General features: G+C 42.2%; 1 protein-coding gene across 2 annotated transcripts in view; it reads left to right on the forward strand.

Annotated features, from left to right (window-relative positions):
* Window positions 1-21,366, forward strand: part of LOC118388634 (sodium channel protein type 8 subunit alpha-like) — a 107,041-nt gene that overhangs the window by 34,720 nt on the left and 50,955 nt on the right. For both annotated transcript variants that reach the window (XM_052526952.1, XM_035777893.2), the window contains 5 exons: window positions 9,222-9,285; window positions 9,477-9,618; window positions 12,258-12,464; window positions 13,195-13,512; window positions 18,744-19,076. In XM_052526952.1, coding sequence (XP_052382912.1) covers window positions 9,222-9,285; window positions 9,477-9,618; window positions 12,258-12,464; window positions 13,195-13,512; window positions 18,744-19,076 — 1,064 coding nt within the window. The remainder of the gene's footprint in view (window positions 1-9,221; window positions 9,286-9,476; window positions 9,619-12,257; window positions 12,465-13,194; window positions 13,513-18,743; window positions 19,077-21,366) is intronic.

Below are 21,366 nucleotides of genomic sequence, written 5' to 3' on the forward strand. Positions count from 1 at the left end.
CCCTCGCCTTTACAGTGTAGTAAGCCCCCTGTGGAAGAGCAAGGCACTGGCGAAATGATGTCACTCATCTGTCTCAAAAGGACAAAGGATAAATCTGACCACCCAGATATTCTATTCAGGAGCATTTGAACAGCTACAGTGCCTTTAAAAAATATTCATACCCCTTAACTTATTCCACATTTTGTTGTATTACAGCCAGAATTCAAATGGATTCAAAGTGAAAACATGTTTGAAGACATTTTTGCAAATGTATTGAAAATGAAATACAGAAATATCTCATTTATATAAGTATTCACACCCTTGAGTCAATACATGTTAGAAACAACTTTGGCAGTGATTACAGATGTGAGTCTTTCTGGGTAAGTCTCTAAGAGCTTTGCACACCTGGATTGTACAATATTAGCCCATTATTATTTTTAAAAACTCTTCAAGCGCTGTCAAATTGGTTGTTGATCATTGCCGGACAACCATTTTCAAGTCTTGCCATAGAATTTCAAGCAGATTTAAGTCAAAACTGTAACTCGGCGATGCAGGAACATTCACTGTATTCTTGGTAAGCAACTCCAGTGTAGATTTGGCCTTGGGTTTTAGGTTATTGTCCTGCTGAAAGGCGAATTCCTCTCCCAGTGTCTGGGCAAAAGAAGACTGAACTGGGTTTTCCTCTAGGATTTTGCCTATGCTTAACTCCATTCCATTTATTTTTTATCCTATAAAATTCCCCAGTGCTTAATGATTACAAGCATACCATAACATGATGCAGCCACCAATATGTTTTACATTTGGAGCGTGGTACTCAGTAATGTGTTATATTGGATTTTCCCCAAACATAACACTTTGTACTCAGGGCAAAAAGTGAATTGGTTTGCCACATTTTTTTGTGTCTTGTTGCAAACAGGATGCATGTTATTCTGTACAGGATTCCTTCTTTTCACTCTGTCAATTAGGTTAGTATTGTGAAGTAACTACAGTGTTGTTGATCCATCCTCAGTTTTCTGCTATCATAGCCATTAAGCTCTGTAACTGTTTTAAAGTCACCATTGACCTGGCTTCCTTTACCTTTCGGCAATTTAAGAAGAACGCTTGTATCTTTGTATTGACTCGGTGTATTGATACACCATCCAAAGTGTAATTAATAACATCACCATGCTCAAAGGAATATTTCATGTCAGCTTTATTTTTTACTTTTACCGATCTACTAATAGGTGTCCTTCTTTGTGAGGCATTGGATAACCTCCCTGGTCTTTTTGGTTAAATCTGTGTTTCAAATTCACTGCTTGACTGAGGGACCTTACAGATTATTGTATGTGTGGGGTACAGAGATGAGGTAGTCATTCAAAATGCAGCTCATTATGTGACTAGTTAAGCACATTTTTTACTCCTGAACTTATTTAGGCTTGCCATAACAAAAGGGCTGAACACTTATTGACTCAAGATATTTCAGCTTTTCATTTTTGATTCATTTATAAACATTTCTAAAAACATATTTCCACTTTGACATTATGAGGTATTTTGTGTAGGCCAGTGCCAAAACATCTCAACTGTATATATCTGGTCTGTCCGCTATCCAAGGAAAAGGGGTTGGTTGCTAGAGCTGCTGAGCTGCTGCACACTTGGTCCTGCAATGGGAGGCAGAGCAGGTTACTGTCCAAGTACTTGAGCCAAATCCAAGGTTAAATAGAGACTTGCCGACCCCATTGTAGTGAACCATTACAAAGGACTCATGAAAAAGTCAGTGATAGAATGGAAACTTCTCATAAACTCCTTAAATGCACATTGTTTTGAAATAACCTCAAACAACTTAGATCTTTGGGTTTTCTTGTATTCACCTAAATTAAATCAGGAAAAAATATAATTTCACGACACAAATTGCATCACCTGAAACACTTTTTTTATCCACTCAAATTATAATATTGGTTCATTTATTAAAGTCGAGTACCTTGGGCATAAAAAATACTCTGGCCAGGTAAGTAATTCAAGTAAACCTACACTGCGGAAAATTGCAAGCCCCTTCCGGTTATACCGGGTGTTCCTGTTCAAACTGGAAATGCTATTTAATAGCAATCAATATATATATTTTTTTACACGCTTTCAGACTACTGCTGTAAATTAGTAAATATACACAGGAATCAAACAGTTATAAAGTAAAAACAGCCACAACCTTTTCAAATTCCCCAGAATTTGGAAAAGATGCAGCCGGAGTGTAGAGCTGCCGTCTTATCGGCTCTTATCCAACCATTTATTTGGATTCGTTTTTTTTGCTTTGTTCGTAACTTGTTTTGTACATAATGTTCCTGCTACCATCTCTTATGGCCGAAAAGAGCTTCTGGACGTCAGACCTGGGATTACTCACCTCAAATTGGACGAGGAGTTCTTATTCAATGAGTCGGACGCAAGGGATAAACTATGGACACCCGACCAGGCCCAGATCCCCGTGATTTGCTGGAAAAGGAAACGTAGGTTTCACGGAAACAGATCAGGATGCCTTGTGAGGATCAGGTGACGAGTGGCTAATCTGCCCTTGCCTTCTGTTCTGCTAGCTAACATTCAATCGCTGGAAAATAAATGGGACGAACTAAAAGCAGGTATATACTACCAACGGGACATTAAAAACTGTAATATCTTATGTTTCACCGAGTTGTGGCTGAACGACGACATTAAGAACATACAGCTGGCGGGTTATACACTCTATCGGCAGGACAGAACAGCAGCCTCTGATAAGACACAGGACGGGGGTCTATGCATTTTTGTAAACAATAGCTGGTGCACGATATCTAAGGAAGTCTCTGGGTTTTGCTAGCCTGAGGTAGAGTATTTCATGATAAGCAGTAGACCACACATCTACCGAGAGAGTTTTCATCTGTGAGCTGTATTCCGCCATAAGCAAACAGGAAAACGCTCATCCAGTGGCGGCGCTTCTAGTGGCCGGCGACCTTAATGCAGGGAAACTTAAATCAGTTTTACCTCATTTCTATCAGCATGTTAAATATGCAACCAGAGGGAGAAAACAATTCTAGACCACCTTTACGCCACACACAGAGACACGTACAAAGCTCTCCCTCACCCTCCATTTGGCAAATCTGACCATAACTCTATCCTCCTGATTCCTGCCTACAAGCAAAAATTAAAGCAGGAAGCACCAGTGACTTGGTCTATAAAAAAGTGGTCAGATGAAGAAGATGCTAAACTGCAGGACTGTTTTGCTATCATAGACTGGAATATGTTCCGGGATTCTTCCAATGCCATTGAGGAGTACACCACATCAATCACTGGCTTCATCAATAAGTTCATCGATGATGTTGTCCCCTCAGTGACTGTACGTACATACCCAAACCAGAAGCCATGGATTACAGGCAACATTCGCACTGAGCTACAGGGTAGAGCTGCCACTTTCAGGGAGTGGGACTCTAACCCGGAAGCTTATAAGAAATCCTGCTATGCCCTGCGACGAACCATCAAACAAACAGAGCGTCAATACAGGACTAAGATCGAATCGTACCACACCGGTTCCAACACTCGTCGGATGTGGCACGGCTTGCAAACTATTACAGACTACAAAGGGAAGCACAGCCGAGAGCTGCCCAGTGACACGAGCCTACCAGACGAGCTAAATAACTTCTATTCTCGCGTCGATGCAAGTAACACTGAAACATACATGAGAGCATCAGCTGTTCCAGATGACTGTGTGATCACGCTCTCTGCAGCGGATGTAAGACCTTTAAACAGGTCAACATTCACAAGGCTGCTGGGCCAGACAGATTACCAGGACGAGTACTTTGAGCATGCGCTGACCAACTGGCAAGTGGCTTCACTGACATTTTCAACCTTTCCCTGTCTGAGTCTGTAATACCAACATGTTTCAAGCAGACCACCATAGTCCCTGTGCCCAAGAACACTAAGGTAACCTACTTAAATGACTACCGACTGGTAGCACTCACATCTGTAGCCACAAAATGCTTTGAAAGGCTGGTCATTATCCCAGGAACCCTAGACCCATTCCAATTTGCACACTGCACCAAAAGATCCACAGATGATGCAATCTCTATTGCACTCCACTCTTCCCTTTCCTATCTGGACAAAAAGAACACCTATGTGAGAATGCTATTCATTGACTATAGCTCAACGTTCAACACCCTAGTGCCCTCAATGTTCATCACTAAGCTAAGGAGCCTGGGACTTAACACCTCCCTCTGCAACTGGATCCTGGACTTCCTGACGGGCCGCACCCAGGTGGTAAGGGTAACAACACGCCAAGCTGGTCCTCAACACAGGGGCCCCTCAGGGGTGTGTGCTTAGTCCCCTCCTGTACTCCCTGTTCACTCATGACTGCACGGCCAGGCATGACTCCAACGCCATCATTAAGTTTGCTGATGACACAACAGTGGTAGGCCTGATTTCCGAAAATTATGAGACAGCCTATAGGGAGGAGGTCAGAGACCTGACCGTGTGGTGCAAGGACAACAACCTCCCCCTCAACGTGATCAAGACAAAGGAGATGATTGTGGAGTACAGGAAAAGGAGGACTTCCCCATTCTCATCGACAGGGCTGTAGTGCAGCAGGTTGAGAGCTTCAAGTTACTTGGCGCCCACATCACCAACAAACTAACATGGTCCAAGCATACCAAGACAGTCGTGAAGAGGGCACGACAACCTATTCCACTTCAGGGGACTGAAAAGATTTGACATGGGTCCTCAGATCCTCAAAAGGTTTTACAGCTGAACCAACAAGGCATCCAGACGGGTTGCATCACTGCCTGGTATGGCAACTGCTCGGCTTCCGACTGCAAGGCACTACAGACGGTAGTGCGTACGGCATAGTACATCACAGGGGCCAAGCTTCCTGCCATCCAGAACCTTCTATACCGGGCGGTTCCAGAGGAAGTCCCTAAAAATGCTCAAAGACCCCAGCCACCCTAGTCATAGACTGTTCTCTCTGCTACCACATGGCAAGCGGTACCGGAGTGCCAAGTCTAGGTCCAAGAGGCTTCCAAACAGCTTCTACCCCCAAGCCATAAGACTCCTGAACATCGAATCAAATGGCTACCCAGACTTTTTGCACAGCCCCCCCACCAAACCCCCACCCTCTTCTACGCTGCTGCTACTCTCTGTCATCATCCATACATAGTCACTTAAATAACTCTACCTACATGTTCATAAAAACCTGAATTACCTCAACACCGGTGCCCCCCGCACATTGCCACTTTTACTCTGTACCAGTACCCCCTGTATATAGCCCCGCTATTGTTATTTACTGCTGCTCTTTAATTATTTGTTATTCTTATCACTTATTTTGGGGGGGATTTTCTTGAAACTGCGTTGTTGGTTAAGGGCTTGTAAAACAAATCCAGTTTAGAACAAGGCTGTAACATAACAAAATGTGGAAAAAGTTAAGGGGTGTGAATACTTTCCGAATGCACTGTATAGCAGCCTATAGCCTAATTTCATTTGTCAAACTGGTAGGCTACTTCTTATTTTATAAATAGGAAGAACTAGACTCTAACAAAAAGCCTTCTTGTTGTTAGTAAAGTCAAATTAAAATGAAGAGGTTGAAATGAATGATGCCTACTTTAATTTGCCTACTTTCAGTACCATGAGGTGTCCATTTCTGATTGATTGTGTCGCTAATGCTGCTTCAAGTTTCAGCACCACAATGTAAGTTACTCGAATCTAGCTCATTGTGAGGTCATTAACTCTGATGAATACATCATGGGCAAGGAACATATTGTGTTTATTCAAATTAATTATAATAGTAGCCAGCTATTAAAGTTGACCTCCGGTCCACCTTCTCATCTTCGCGCCCTCCTTCTCAAACTGAACAGAACATAAGCTATTCCGCGCCCAAGACATTGCATTTTTCAGACTAAGCCTAATCAAAAATGAAAAAAAAAATTCTGTAGAATTCTTTGACTCTCCTCCTGAACTGCCACTGTAGGCCTACACAGCACCGGGTTGGTAGGGCAGTTCCTTCAGAAAGTATTCACACCCCTTGACATTTTTTCTTCACATTTTGTTGTGTTACATCCTGAATTTATAATGGATTAAATTGAGATTTGTGTCAATGGCCTACACACAATAATATCCCACACTGTCAAACTGGAATTATGTTTTTAGAATAAAAAAAAAAGAATTACAAATTAAAAGCTGAAATTTCTTGAGTCAATAAGTATTCAATCCATTTGTTATGTAAATATGTTCAGGAGTAAAGATGTGCTTAACAAGTCACATAATAAGTTGCATGGACTCACTCTGTGTTCAATAATAGTGTTTCACATGATTTTTGAGTGACTACCTGTCAGGGGTGTGTATGGGAGGTGCAAGAGAGCGGAGTGTAATAAACAGGCGCACTTTAATTCCGGTCCAAAAATGACAGCAAATAAGAACAATAATGTGTCAAAAATACAGAACATAGCAAAAGTAAAGTGCCTGACAAAATCCACATACCAATAAACAATTACACACAAAGACATGGTGGGGAACAGAGGACTAAATACATGCAGTAATTATAGAATGAAAACCAGGTGTGTAATGGAACAAGACAAAACAAATGGATATATGAGAAATGGAGCGGCGATGGCTAGAAAGCCAGTGACGTCGATCTGCCAAACACTGCCCGAACAAGGAGAGGAGCCGACTTCGGTGGAAGTCGTGACACTACCTCATCTCTGTACCCCACACATACAATTATCTGTAAGGTCCCTCAGTCGAGCAGTGAATTTGAAACACAGATTCAACCACAAAGACCAGGGAGGTTTTCCAAAGCCTCACAAAGAAGGGCATCTAGTGGTTAATGGGTAAAAAAGCAGACATTGAATATCCCTTTGACCGTGGTGTATCAATACACACAGTCACTACAACAATACAGGCGTCCTTCCTAACTCAGTTGCCAGAGAGGATGAAAACCACTCAGGAATTTCACAATGAGGTCAATGGTGTCTTTAAAATGGTTAATGGCTGTGATAGGAGAAAACTGAGGATGGCTCAACAATATTGTATTTACTCCACAATACTAACCTAAATGAAAGAGTGAAAAGAAGGAAGACTGTGCAGAATAAAAATATTCCAAAACATGCATCCTGTTTGCAATAAGGAACTAAAGTAAAACTGCTAAAAATGTGGCAAAGAAATACATTTTTTTTGTCTTGAATACAAAGTGTAATGTTAGGGGCAAATCCAACACAACACATATGTTAGGGGCTGCATCATGTTATGGGTATGCTTGTCATTGGCAAGGACTAGGGAGTTGTTTTTTAGAATAAACATAAATGAAATTGAGCTAAGCACAGGCAAAATCCTAGAGGAAGACCTGGTTCAGTCTGCTTTCTAGCAGACACTGGGAGACTAATTCACCTTTCGGCAGAAGAATAACCCAAAACAAGGCCAAATATACACTGGAGTTGCTTGAAAGACAACATTGAATGTTCCTGAGTGGCCTAGTTACAGTTTTGGAATAAATCAGTTTGAAAATCTAAATCAAGTCTAATAAAATGTTATTTGTCACATGCGCTGAATACAACAGGATGAATACACCTTACTGTGAAATGCTTCCTTACAAGACTTTAACCAATAATGCAGTTAAGAAAATATTTACAAAATAAACTAAAGTAAAATAAATATACTTATGTAAATGAGATATTTCTGTATTTTATTTTCAATAAATTTGCTAACATTTCTTAAAACATGTTTTCACTTTGTCATTATGGGGTATTTTGTGTAGATTGGTGACAAAAAAAACATTATTTAATCAATTTTGAATTCAGGCTGTAACAACAAAATGTTGAATAAGACAAGGGATATGAATACTTTCTAAAGGCCCTATATGTCTACGACTAGACAGAAAGACATTTGTTTGTACAGTGGGGCAAATAATTATTTAGTCAGCCACCAATTGTGCAAGTTCTCCCACTTAAAAGATGAGAGAGGCCTGTAAGTTTCAACATAGGTACACTTCAACTATGACAGACAAAATGAGAAGAAAAAAATCCAGAAAATAACATTGTAGGATTTTTAATGAATTTATTTGCAAATTATGGTGGAAAATAAGTATTTGGTCAATAACAAAAGTGTATCTCAATACTTTGTTATATACCCTTTGTTGGCAATGGCAGAGGTCAAACCTTTTCTGTAAGTCTTCACAAGGTTTTCACACAATGTTGCTGGTATTTTGGCCCATTCCTCCATGCAGTGATGTTTTGGGGCTGTTGCTGGGCAACACAGACTTTCAACTCCCTCCAAAGAGTTTGTATGGGGTTGAGATCTGGAGGCTGGCTAGGCCACTCCAGGACCTTGAAATGCTTCTTACGAAGCCACTCCTTCGTTGCCCGGGCGGTGTGTTTGGGATCATTGTCACGCTGAAAGACCCAGCCACATTTCATCTTCAATGCCCTTGCTGATGGTAGGCTTTGTTACTTTGGTCCCAGCTCTCTGCAGGTCATCCACTAGGTTCCCCCGTGTGGTTCTGGGATTTTTGTGTTCTTGTGATCATTTTGACCCCACAGTGTGAGATCTTGCGTGGAGCCCCAGATCGAGGGAGATTATCAGTGGTCTTGTATGTCTTCCATTTCCTAATAATTGCTCCCACAGTTGATTTCTTCAAACCAAGCTGCTTACCTATTGCAGATTCAGTCTTCCCAGCCTGGTGCAGGTCTACAATTTTGTTTCCGGTGTCCTTTGACAGCTCTTTGGTCTTGGCCATAGTGGAGTTTGGAGTGTGACTGTTTGAGGTTGTGGACAGGTGTCTTTTATACTGATAACAAGTTCAAACAGGTGCCATTAATACAGGTAACGAGTGGAGGAGGAGCCTCTTAAAGAAGAAGTTACAGGTTTGTGAGAGCCAGAAATCTTGCTTGTTTGTCGGTGACCAAATACTTATTTTCCACCATAGTTTGCAAATAAATTCATTAAAAATCCTACAATGTGATTTTCTGGATTTGTTTTCTCATTTTGTCTGTCATAGTTGAAGTGTACCTATGATGAAAATTACAGGCCTTTCTCATCTTTTTAAGTGGGAGAACTTGCACAATTGGTGGCTGACTAAATACTTTTTTGCCCCACTGTACATGTCTGGGTTAGATAAAAGAACATGCAGAATACAGTATAAATGAATGATGGTGAGTCCACTGCACATCGTAAATAAACACAGTCCCACATTCCACATAACCACAAGAGCCTGAAACAATCTAAATGTATGAGTCAGATGAAGATAAAGATGTCCTTAACTTTTTCAGGGAATTTCTATTTCATTCCTGGGCAGCTGGATGCTCTACTGTGTGGAAACAGCTCGGACTCAGGGTGAGTCTCATGATCTATTACTGCAAAATAAAACTTCCAGTAGATTAAAATAGCCACCATAAAAGGGAGCAACAGAAAATAATTCGAACATAACTAAGACTTTCACGCAAATCATGCGTCGATGTCAATGGGAGATTTACTTCACGACTCCACGAAAATCATGACTCCCCTTCTCCCTCCCTTCCTCCCAGGCGGTGCCCTGAGGGCTACACGTGTATGAAGGCCGGGAGAAACCCAAACTACGGGTACACTAGCTTTGACAGCTTCGGCTGGGCCTTCCTCACTCTCTTCCGCCTCATGACCCAAGACTTCTGGGAGAACCTCTACATGCTGGTAAGGCCAAGCTCGTCATAGACAGGGAAAATGAATACTGTAATAATTCCTGCTTGTAATGGCGGAAGCAGTGTAATTCAATGTGGGCGGCTTATATGAGCAGCCGGAGAGCATTGAAAACAAAGCGATAGATTGAGACGGCTCTATGTTGTTGTTTTGAACTGAGAATTGACTGTCAGTTCTGCAGCACTGTTGTTTAACCTTTTACTGCAGTGGGCTAAATCATGGTCACACAGAGTGTTACTTGGTAGTCTTAAACATATACACTTTGAAACAAATGTATACACCTCACACACACATGGTTATGGGCTTAAACAAATATGTACCATGTTAGAGGTAGAGTTGAAATGTATTCAATTATGAGTTTGCATCCCAATAGTAAAATAAACTGTTTAATATAAACACCAGATTTTAGTTAGTAAAAATGTTTTTTAAATAATATTCTACAAATAATGGATTCTACAGTATCTCAGAGTTTAACCTGATTTCTGGTATTTGGTCATAATCTATGTCCCAGCTGCAGATGAGAAAGATTCTGTTTTAAGTTTGACTGGAAGAGCTTGAGAGAACACAACATGTTGTTGAGTATTGCCTAACGTAAGTGTGTGTTAAAATGCACGCTCGTTGGCAATTTCAACATGTTAAGCCGGCGCTGTGCTATTTACCAACCCTTGCCAACCCTTGCCAACCCAACCCTTACCAACCCTTACCAACCCAAGATTGGTAATTTACCTGTCTTATATGAGCACGCTTGTGCTGAGGTGAGAGGGGTGGCAATATCTGAGCTGTGTCCTTAAAAACGTGCGCCAAAGTGCCAATTTCAGACAGAACTGGTGGGGATATATAAGTCCAATTAAATGCTGGTCTTAGCAATGGATTGTGACAGCTTAAGTGCAAATATAAACCTTGTATTTAGGGACATAATAGACAGATGTTTTTTCCCATTTCCTTTTATTAAAAACCAGGCATAGCCTCCACTCCTCTCAATGAAGGCAGTTTTTTTTGTCCTGCCCAAAGCGTTCTCCGAGTAGTAAAGACTATCGATAAAGGGTTTGACTTCTGAGACCGCCTTCTTAATCACCAAAGCTTTATTAAAATATTATGTTTGGGAGCATTAAAACAGTGAGCAGACAAAAGCACACCTGGAAGCACCTGTCAAGACTCCTGCATTATTTTCCTACTCTAGCAAACTGGCTCAAATTAAGATCCTACATCTTTATGTATAACCCTCTTTATACTTCAATTGGTACATTTTTAAGTTAGGACCCCGGTCCACAGGCGGGAGGCAGGGGCACTCCAGTACAGGAGGTGGATGCCATCCGCCGATATACCCCACAGAAGAAGAAGAGGCGGTGGCAACAACTGTAGCTAGCTAACTAGGACACTGGTAGACAGTGTCCTAAGCCCCCGGCTATCGGGCAATGCTTTCCCGCAGTTCTGTTAATGGCGTCGAAGGCAGGTGTTCAGAAGACAGGAGCGAAGGACACTGGGTACTAGCTAGCACTCTCTTACACATCAGGCGGGGGCAACACCGGTAGTTTTTCGTCCCGAAAAACTCAAAATACTTTAATTTCCCTTTTGACCTACATTTGAATCACATAGACAATCAGGGGAAATCCAAAATATCAGAAGTGTCACACAAGCAGGAAGATGGCGTGCTCAAGGGGGGGGGGATGTTCATGCAGGAACCAATGGGTTACTTGAGGGGCTGCCTGTAGATGCAGGAATACACACAGGCAGGAACTCCATTGCGGGCCACGATCACACACTGTTGCATGCTTCGAGGGGGTGGGTTATCAATTGGGACAACTTGTGTGCTATCAGGCCAAAGGAAAAGACATGGAATTATGGTTGGTTGGAATTACAGAAAGGTTGCCCCTCGTAAATGGATGTATAGCCTACATTTCACGAGTGCAAACAAAGTTGTATTTTGGCGCAGGGGCCAGGTTATGGGTGGACTCTCATAATCTTTTGTACAAATGTACTCCAAAATTCAGCCATAAATACATAATTGAATACATCAGCCTACTCCATTTAGGTAATAAAAGTTGTGACCAAGATGTTTCAAATCGGGTTGACAATTATCTTCTAACTTTAGATTTGTGTCCCTCCATTCAGTATGATATGTTACGTTTTGTATAATATATATTAATTTGTGAATGTCTATCATCCATTTTTTACGATGTTACTTCCTCCGATTCGCACGATATGTTATGAATTTCAATATGTACAGTATGTTACGAAGTAGTTAGTACACGTTAACTATGAAGGGAACGAGCGGGCAACTCACATTGTACTATACATTTTAGGTGTTGAAAGTAAAGATTGCGTTGCTTACTCCGCCAGGAGAAGATTACAGATGATGTATTATGCATGTATGAGCCATTCCCAGAGAAACCTATTGGTGTGGATGTCAAAGCACCAACAGAGCTAACAGTGCCAAAGATAGTACAGACACCATGTATTGACAGAGAAACACAGGGAAGTACCTCAGCTCTGGAAGAAAAATACTGCCACTTCAAACAAGTCATGGGTAATGTTTATTCATTATGACCATTGTTATACAGTATATGTTGCTTCTCTTTGTTTTCCCTCTTTCTTTCCCCCGTTCCTTCCTCCCCCCTCTCCCTCCCTCCCAGACACTGCGAGCGGCAGGGAAAACCTACATGATTTTCTTTGTGTTGGTGATCTTCGTTGGATCCTTCTACCTGGTTAATCTGATTCTGGCTGTGGTGGCCATGGCCTATGAGGAACAGAACCAGGCGACGATAGAGGAGGCCGAGCAGAAAGAGGCCGAGTTCAAAGCCATGCTGGAGCAGATCAAGAACCAGCAAGAGGATGCACAGGTTTGTCCCTCCCTGGTGTTAGACTGGGTGAGGAGCCATCTGTCTGTCTCTCTGTCTGTCTGATTGCTGGGTCTATCTGTCTGTACACAACACTCCCTTCACTTCTCCCCTCTCCTACCTGTTCTGTCTTGCCATCCTTCAGGATGCCCAGGTTAGTCCCAGACTGGGTGTGGGTGTTGTCTGTCTGTCTGTCAGTGTCTGTCTGTCTTCTGGGATTCTTATCGGATTCGTAATTTAGTTTAATCCACAAAATTGTAGCTAAGGTTACTAACGCCAGCTAGCGCTAGTCAGCTGTACTTGCACCAAAATCAGGTATTTCTCTTCCAAAAAGCGTGTTCTCCATCTGATAATGTATTGGTGAGCCAACCTGTTTTTAGGACTTTAATAACCATTACTTATCAAAACTAGTTTTCTCACGGCTTTGTCTTGTCCTGCAGTAGACATAGGCTATAGCCTAGTGAGTAGCTCATGCTCCATGCTCCATGCTAAAACATTTATTTAGCAAATATTCAAATCAGAAAAAGTGATTTGAACGACAGTAAACAAATCAGCCCTGCCTGTCTGCCTGTCTGCCTGTCTGCCTGTCTGCCTGTCTGTCTGTCTGTCTGTCTGTCTGTCTGTCTGTCTGTCTGTCTGTCTGTCTGTCTGTCTGTCTGTCTGTCTGTCTGTCTCCCTTCATTCCCTTCACTTTTCCTCTCTCTTACCTGTCCCCCACCTCCCCACCCCTCAGGCTGCTGCCATGGCGACCTCGGCGGGCATGGTGTCGGAGGCCGACGGGGTGGAGGGGGGCGATGCAACGGAGGGTGGAGGTCACCTATCCCGTAGCTCCTCTGATGCATCCAAGCTCAGCTCCAAGAGCGCCAAGGATCGACGCAATCGCAAGAAGAAGTCTCGTCAGAAAGAGGAGGAGAAGAAAGAGAAGGGGGAGAAAGGCGAGAAGGTCGACCACGAGAAGCACGTTAAGTCCGAGTCGGACGATGGCAGCAGGAGGAGCATCTTCCGTTTCCCAGGCAACCGGCTGGGACGCAAGTCGTCCATCATGAACCAGGTAAAAACTAGCACCAGACAATAAAGATAAACTATTTTCTTAATTTAAGTCATTTTCAGAGACTTTCATGAGTAATGAGACATACAGTGCCTATCAGAGGTTTTCACTACCCTTGGATTTCTTCACATTTTACTGTGTTCCAAATTGGGATTAAAATGTATTTAATTGTCCTTTTTGTGTCAACGATCTACACAAAAACACAATAATGTGAAAGTGGAAAAACATTTCTACATATTTTTATTTATGTAAAATAAAACACTTTTATATCTTAATAAGATAAATATTCACCCCTTGAGTCAATATTAGAAGCTATTTTGACAGCGATTACAGTTGTGAGTCTTGTTATTTTAACATTTCTTCAAACTCTGTAAAGTTAGTTCTTGATAGACAGCCATTTTCAAGTCTTGCCATAGATTTTCAAGCAGATTTAAGTCAAAACTGTAACTACACCACTCAGGAACATTCACTATCCTCTTGGTAAGCAACTCAGAAGGACTTTTTTGAGAGAAACATTCCACATATGGCACAGAGGTAGATTTATGGAGCCTGAAAAAATTTAGATATGGAAACACCACAGATTTGGCCCCTGGGGGCTGTGACAGACATCTCACAAAATGGCCATTGTCAGTAATACAACGTTATCGTTCTGAATTTTTTCTTACATTTTTTATAAACACACCAAATGTTGCACGAAGGTAGATTTAGGTACCCTAAAAAATATTTTGATATGGAGCAACCACAGATTTGGCCCCTGGGGGCTGTGGCAGCCATCTTACTATATAGCCGCAGACTACCACTATTTTACAAACCTTTAATCTACAAAAAGTCGTGGCATATACTTCTTTGACTTTTAAAATCACGGTTTATAGTTCTTACCCTGGTTCTCCTGAAAACCAAAAAGTTTAACAGTTACACACAGTATAATACAATAAGTACAGAGAGAAACACTGCAGCCATGTAGGCCACATTTGTAGGAAAAAGTCAACATTTCTGGGACTGCTTCTAGTGGAGGTGAGTTAGAATGCTCTATTGATGAGGTAGCTCTACCTGCGATATAAAACCAGCCTCGGCCCAAGACGGAATATTATTTTGGTCTAATGGGTTGGGTTCCATGAGCATTTAAACAAATGGTTACTCAAGCTACTTCCCAATGCCCATATCAGGATGAAATACAGACTAACTACAGCTGTACCTGTGAAAAATATCCCAGCCATTGAGTTTGAGTAGTTCACAATTGCTGTGGACAATTCTCTCAAGCTGTGCTTCAGTGAGACAAGAACTGTACATGACACAGAGAATCTTTTACTTTCACCACATGTTGGTGGTCACTGTTGATTTGACGAAGCATCAGGTAAAGGTGTACCTACTTCCGCTAAGGGACCTCCAAAATCATAATTAAAGATCATTTTTATTAGGTCAGTGGATGCAATCATAGAAACAGACCGAATATTTTAAAAAGAACATCAAAAGCCCTGGAACGAAGCCGCTAACTTACTATTTGCTACTAAGCAAAGGGATCTCATAGCTTTGGACCTGACTTGACACCCTGTATTCAAGTATAGCAACCAATGGTGTATATCAACCAACAGCTGTGTGTTACAAAAATGTGTTACAAAAACTATAATGCAGTATAACATATAGCCTATTTGGGGTGAAAGGTCTGTGTTGGCTCCATATCTTAGTCTTTGTAGGGTCCATAAATCTATCTCTGAGCCAAACTTGGAGCCTTTCTCGTAAAATAGTTCTAAGTTGTAAAATATTGGTACTGCTAGGCAGTCATTTTCAAAGATGGCTGCCACAGCCCCCTGGGGCCAAATCTGTGGTGGCTCCATATCTAAATATTTGTTGTGATATATAAATCTAACTCTGCCAAATCTGATACGTTTATATGTAATACAGACAATGGCCATTTTGTAAGATGTCTGTGGTGGCTCCATTTCTAAATCTACCCTTAATCTACAGTGCCTTTGTGTCAAATGTGCTTTGTATATCTGGAAATAGTTCTTCTGACCTTCAAAATAGTGTTACAGTCGGCAGCCATGGGTCCATAAATCTAGCTCTGTGACAAATTTGGTGCCTTTACCACAAAGCATTCCTTTTGAATTGTAAAATAGCATTAATGTTGGTGGCCATTTTCACAAATGGCTGCCAATCGCCCCAGGGGCCAAATCTGTGGTCCCGCCATATCTAAATCTTTTCAAGGTACAGCGCATTCGGAAAGTATTCAGACCCTGTGACTTTTTCCACATTTTGTTACATTACAGCCTTATTCTAAAATGTATTAAATTAATTGGTTTCCTCATCAATCTACACACAATACCCCATAATGATAAAGCAAAAAAGTTTTTTTCGATTTTTTTCAAATGTATAAAACAACAAATGGAAATACCTTATTTACATAAGTATTCAGACTATTTGCTATGAGACTCGAAATTGAGCTGGTTGGAAAAAGGTGCATCCTGTTTCCATTGATCATCCTTGAGATGTTTCTACAACTTGATTGGATTCCACCTGTGGTAAATTAAATTGATTGGACATGATTTGGAAAGGTACACACCTGTCTATATAAGGTCCCACAGTTGACAGTGCAGGTCAGAGCAAAAACCAAGCCATGAGGTCAAAGGAATTGTCCGTAGAGTTCCGAGACAGGATTGTGTGGAGGCACAGATCTGGGGAAGAGTACAACAAATTCTGCATTATTCAAGATCCCCAAGAGCACAGTGGCCTCCGTGATTCTTAAATGGAAGATGTTTGGAACCACCGAGACTCTTCCTAGAGCTGGCCACCCGGTCAAACTGTGCAATTGGGGGAGAAGGGCCTTGGTCAGGGCGGCCACTCTGACAGAGCTCCAAAGTTCCTCTGTGAAGATGGGAGAACCTTCCAGAAGGACAACCATCTCTGCAGCACTCCACCAATCAGGCCTTTATTGTAGAGTGGCCAGACGGAAGCCACTCCACAGTACACAGCCAAGACAACACAGAAGTGGCTTCGGGACAAGTCTCTGAATGTCCTTGAGTGGCACAGCCAGAGCACGGACTTGAACCCGATCGAACATCTCTGGAGTGACCTGAAAATAGCTGTGCAGCAACGCTCCCCATCCAACCTGACAGTACTTGAGACGATCTGCAGAGAAGAATGGGAGAAACAAGCCCGGCACTCTGCTACAAACCTGGCACTACAAATACAGTAGTGTCAGGCTTGTAGCATCATACCCAAGAAGACTCAAGGCTGTAATCACTGTAAAGGTGCTTCAACAAAGTACTGAGTAGTGGGTCTGCATAATATGGGGTATTGTGTGTAGATTGATAAGAAGAAAATGTGTAATCCATTTTAGAACAAGGCTGTGACGTAACAAAATGTGGAAAAAGTCAAGGGGTCTGAATACTTTCCGAATGCACTGTACATACGTTTGTATCAAATTTGATGCTTTTATCACAAAGTGAATGATTAAGTCAAATTTTACAGCTTGGCCACCCGACTACAATGATGTCATACCAATGCAAGGTTTCGTGTTAATGTAACAGACAGAATTACTAAGGCCTCACACCTCTCCCTCGCTGCCATTTTTCTCCTTTCTTCTTTCTCTCCTTCCTGGTGATAGTCAGTGACGTCGCATTGTGCTGACACATCTTCTGTTCAACACTAGTGCAAAGGAGAGCAGTTTTAGTGTAGCAGCGGTGACTGTACATTACACTAGTCTTGGTCTGTTTGGTTGTGAGGGAAGGGAAGGCCAGAGAGAGGCTTGCTTTCACAGGATCCCTCTACATTATCTATAAGGCCCTTTCATTGATCATTCACGGCCCTGCTGATAGCAGTAATCTAGCTGTGTTTTTTCATTACTCTGAGAAGCCCAGTCAAAACGGTTTACTAAGCTAAATGGACCTTTGCATAATATTTGTGTGCCTGATTTCTAAAGCGACCATCTTCTAGTCTTTAGTTGCTGTGTCTTTCCATGTTTGAATGAACCATTATCTCTTTTCTGTCTCTGTAGCTAGGTTTCCATCCAATTGGCGACAGATTTGCGAATATTCTAAAATCTGCATAAAGACAGATACACTTCTTCCCACCAGTGGTGTGTTTCCAACACACGAAATGTCCTTCTTCGCTTAAGTTTTCATGTACCGAATAAAAATCGTAAGGTTCAATATGTTTCCATCGCATTTTCAACTCTACCGACAGTTTTGTAACAAAAACAAATGTTAAATAACAAATGTGATGTATGTAAAAAATGCCAACAGCTCACAGATACAGTCAAATCAAATCAAACTTTATGTGTGACATGCGCGAATACAAGTGTAGACCTTACCGTGAAATGCTTACTTTACACACAGCGCAGTTCAGAAAATATTTACCAAATAAACTAAAGTAAAAAATGATAAAAATAACACAATAAAATAACAATAATGAGGCTCTGTACAGGGGGTACCACTACCGAGTCAGCGTGCGGGGTACAGTCCCAGTCCAGGTAATTTGTACATGCACATCATAACTTATTGTCATCTGTAACCTAATAAACTGCAAGGTTTCCTGAGTCGTAGTGAGAAGACTACACACCATGTCATCGCGTAAATCCAAGTTTACTTCGATATGATGGTTGTTATATCAATATTTGTGCATAAAGGGGTTTCTATCGTAATTGCGCGCATAATACATTTTACACACACAAAAAGATCCCGCCATGTCGAACAAACAAATGATCTGTCGGCATTTATGAAATTGTACCCCCTGTATATAGCCTCGTTATTTTTCATTATTTAACTAGGCAGTTAAGAACAAATTCTTATTTACAATGACAACCTACCCCAGCCAAACCCTAACCCGGACAACGCTGGCCCAATTGTGCACCACCCTATGGTAATCCCAATCATGGCTGGTTGTGATACAGACTGGAATTGAACCAGGGTCTGTAGTGAAGCTTCCAGCACTGAGATGCAGTGCTTCAGACCACTGCGCCAGTCAGGAGCCACATTTAATCTTCATTTTACTTTCTTTTTTTTCATTCTTTCTCTCGCTCCCTCTCTTACCATCTCACACCAACCCCCCCCTCTCTCTCTCTCTCTTTCGTGCTTTTTTTCGCTATCTGTCTCTTCTTCTTTCTCATCCCCTCACCTCTCTCTCCCTTCACTTCTCACTCTGTCTCACCCATTCTTGTTTGCCCCCACCTATCTATCTATATTTCCCTCTGTTTCTCTTCTCTCTCTCCATCCCCCTTCTCCCTCTCCCTCCTCCAGTCTCTCCTCTCCATCCCGGGCTCGCCCTTCATGTCGCGCCACAACAGCCGCAGCAGCATCTTCAGCTTCAACAAGGGCCGCCCACCCAAGGACGTGGGCTCGGAGAACGAGTTTGCCGACGACGAGCACAGCACGGTGGAGGAGAGCGAGGACCGCCGGGGCTCCCTGTTCATCCCCTACCGCCGCAGCAGCTACAGCGGCTACAGCCAGGGCTCGTCGCGCCTCATCAACCCACTAGCGCCCCACATTGGAGGGAAGAGGAACAGCACGGTGGACTGCAATGGCGTAGTGTCACTCATCGCTCACCAGCCCGGCGGGAGCCTTCTGCCTGAGGTGAAAATAGATAAGGCAGCCACTGACGACAGTGTAAGGAAGTCCATAAACACTTTTTAGGCATGATGGGGGTTGCTCCTGCAACCTCTTTATTTCTCCCTGCCCCCCTCGCTTCAGCTGCTCTGAGTGGCTTCCACCAATGAAAAACAATAGATTCCTGGCCTCCATTATACCATAGTAACCTGTCTATTAGCATATAAATCAGTTTAAAATCATCCTGAATAGAAGTCTCTCTAAGAACCTATCCGACAAACAGATAGCTCTCCCTAGGATGTCGTGCCCCATCCACAACAAGCATTGCTAGAAACTCTCCCTCTTAATCTGGCCTCTTCCCAAGGATTTGCAAATTCAAGACCAGTTTATTCTGTCTGTCTTTCAGCACAATTTATCCACCTCTCTTTTGTCCACTGCCCCAAGCTACTGGAGGTGCACTAAAACATAACCTTTTTCCAATAACAGCATTCTTCCTCATCCTAGTTACACTAAAACAAAGGTGCTAGTTAGTACCAAAAAAGGGTTCTTTATTTTGCCCCTGTTTATAAAAATGTGTATGGTTCTTCATTACACTGATAGAACTAGAAGGTTCTTCATTACACTGTTAAATATTTCCCGTCTACTGGTTGCAGTGAAAATAAGGTAACTATACAAAAAGTTAATGTATCGAGTACAGTATATACATATGAGATGAGTAATGTAGGATATGTAAACAAAGTGGCATAGTTTAAAGTGGCTAGTGATACATGTATTACATAAAGATGCAGTAGATGGTATAGAGTACAGTATATACATATGAGATGGGTAATGTAGGGTATGTAAACATTATATTAAGTGGCATTGTTTAAAGTGTCTAGTGATACATTTTTTAAATTTTTTACATCAATTTCCATCAATTTCCATGATTAAAGTGGCTGGAGTTGAGTCAGTATGTTGGCAGCAGCCACTCAATGTTAGTGGTGGCTGTTTAACAGTCTGATGGCCTTGAGATAGAAGCTGTTTTTCAGTCTCTCGGTCCCTGCTTTGATGCACCTGTACTGACCTCGCCTTCTGGATGATAGCGGGGTGAACAGGCAGTGGCTCGGGTGGTTGTTGTCCTTGATGATCTTTATGGCCTTCCTGTGACATCAGGTGGTGTAGGTGTCCTGGAGGGCAGGTAGTTTGACCCAGTGAAGCGTTGTGCAGACCTCACTACCCTCTGGAGAGCCTTACGGTTGTGGGCGGAGCAGTTGCCGTACCAGGCGGTGATACAGCCCGACAGGATGCTCTGAGTGCTTTTGGTGACAAGCCAAATTTCTTCAGCCTCCTGAGGTTGAAGAGGCGCTGCTGCGCCTTCTTCACGACGCTGTCTGTGTGGGTGGACCAATTGAGTTTGTCCGTGATGTGTATGCCAAGGAACTTAAAACGTACTACCCTCTCCGCTACTGTCCCGTCGATGTGGATAGGGGGGTGCTCCCTCTGCTGTTTCCTGAAGTCCACAATCATCTCCTTTGTTTTGTTGACGTTGAGTGTGAGGTTATTTTCCTGACACCACACTCCGAGGGCTGGTTTTGTTTTTGTAATCCGTGATTGACTGTAGACCCTGCCACATACCTTTTGTGTCTGAGCTGTTGAATTGCGACTCTACTTTGTCTCTATACTGACGCTTAGCTTGTTTGATTGCCTTGCGGAGTGAATAGCTACACTGTTTGTCAATTGCCTTAGGTGTCTGCTCACTTGGATGAATCATATCAATTCATGAGATAGCTTACCACAAAGGACATCAGGCACAGCCGTTCATAAATATGTGGGGCTAACTTATAAACGATATGTAAAATCTGATATGGGCGGTGTTCTTGTATGACAGTCTATATTTGGCATATAGCAATCTAGTTCTTCTTTTAAACTATGTGGAGATCACAGGAGATTGGTGATACCTTAATTGGGGAGGACTGGCTCGTGGTAATCTATGGAGCTGAATGAATGGAATGGTATCAAACATGGTTTCCATGTGCTTGGTGTCATTCCATTTGTTCCATTCCAGCCATTACTATGAGCTTTTCTCCCTTCAGCAGTCTCCAGTGGTAGATGTACAGAATTTAATTTAAATATCCACATGGCTGACTTTGTGTCTCGCAACTGGCAAGGTGATATCTTGACGTCTGATAGTGGATTTATGTGCCACAAGGCGTACTTTCCAAGCGCGGGATGTTTTTCGAATATCAATCTTATTGCAAAGAACACTGTAACATACAAATGACTTATTTAGTAGGGCAAGTCATACATGACTTTATCTCATCATTCCTAGAAGTCTTAT

The sequence above is a fragment of the Oncorhynchus keta genome, chromosome 10, assembly GCF_023373465.1.
Source record: "Oncorhynchus keta strain PuntledgeMale-10-30-2019 chromosome 10, Oket_V2, whole genome shotgun sequence".
Classification (NCBI taxonomy): domain Eukaryota; kingdom Metazoa; phylum Chordata; class Actinopteri; order Salmoniformes; family Salmonidae; genus Oncorhynchus; species Oncorhynchus keta.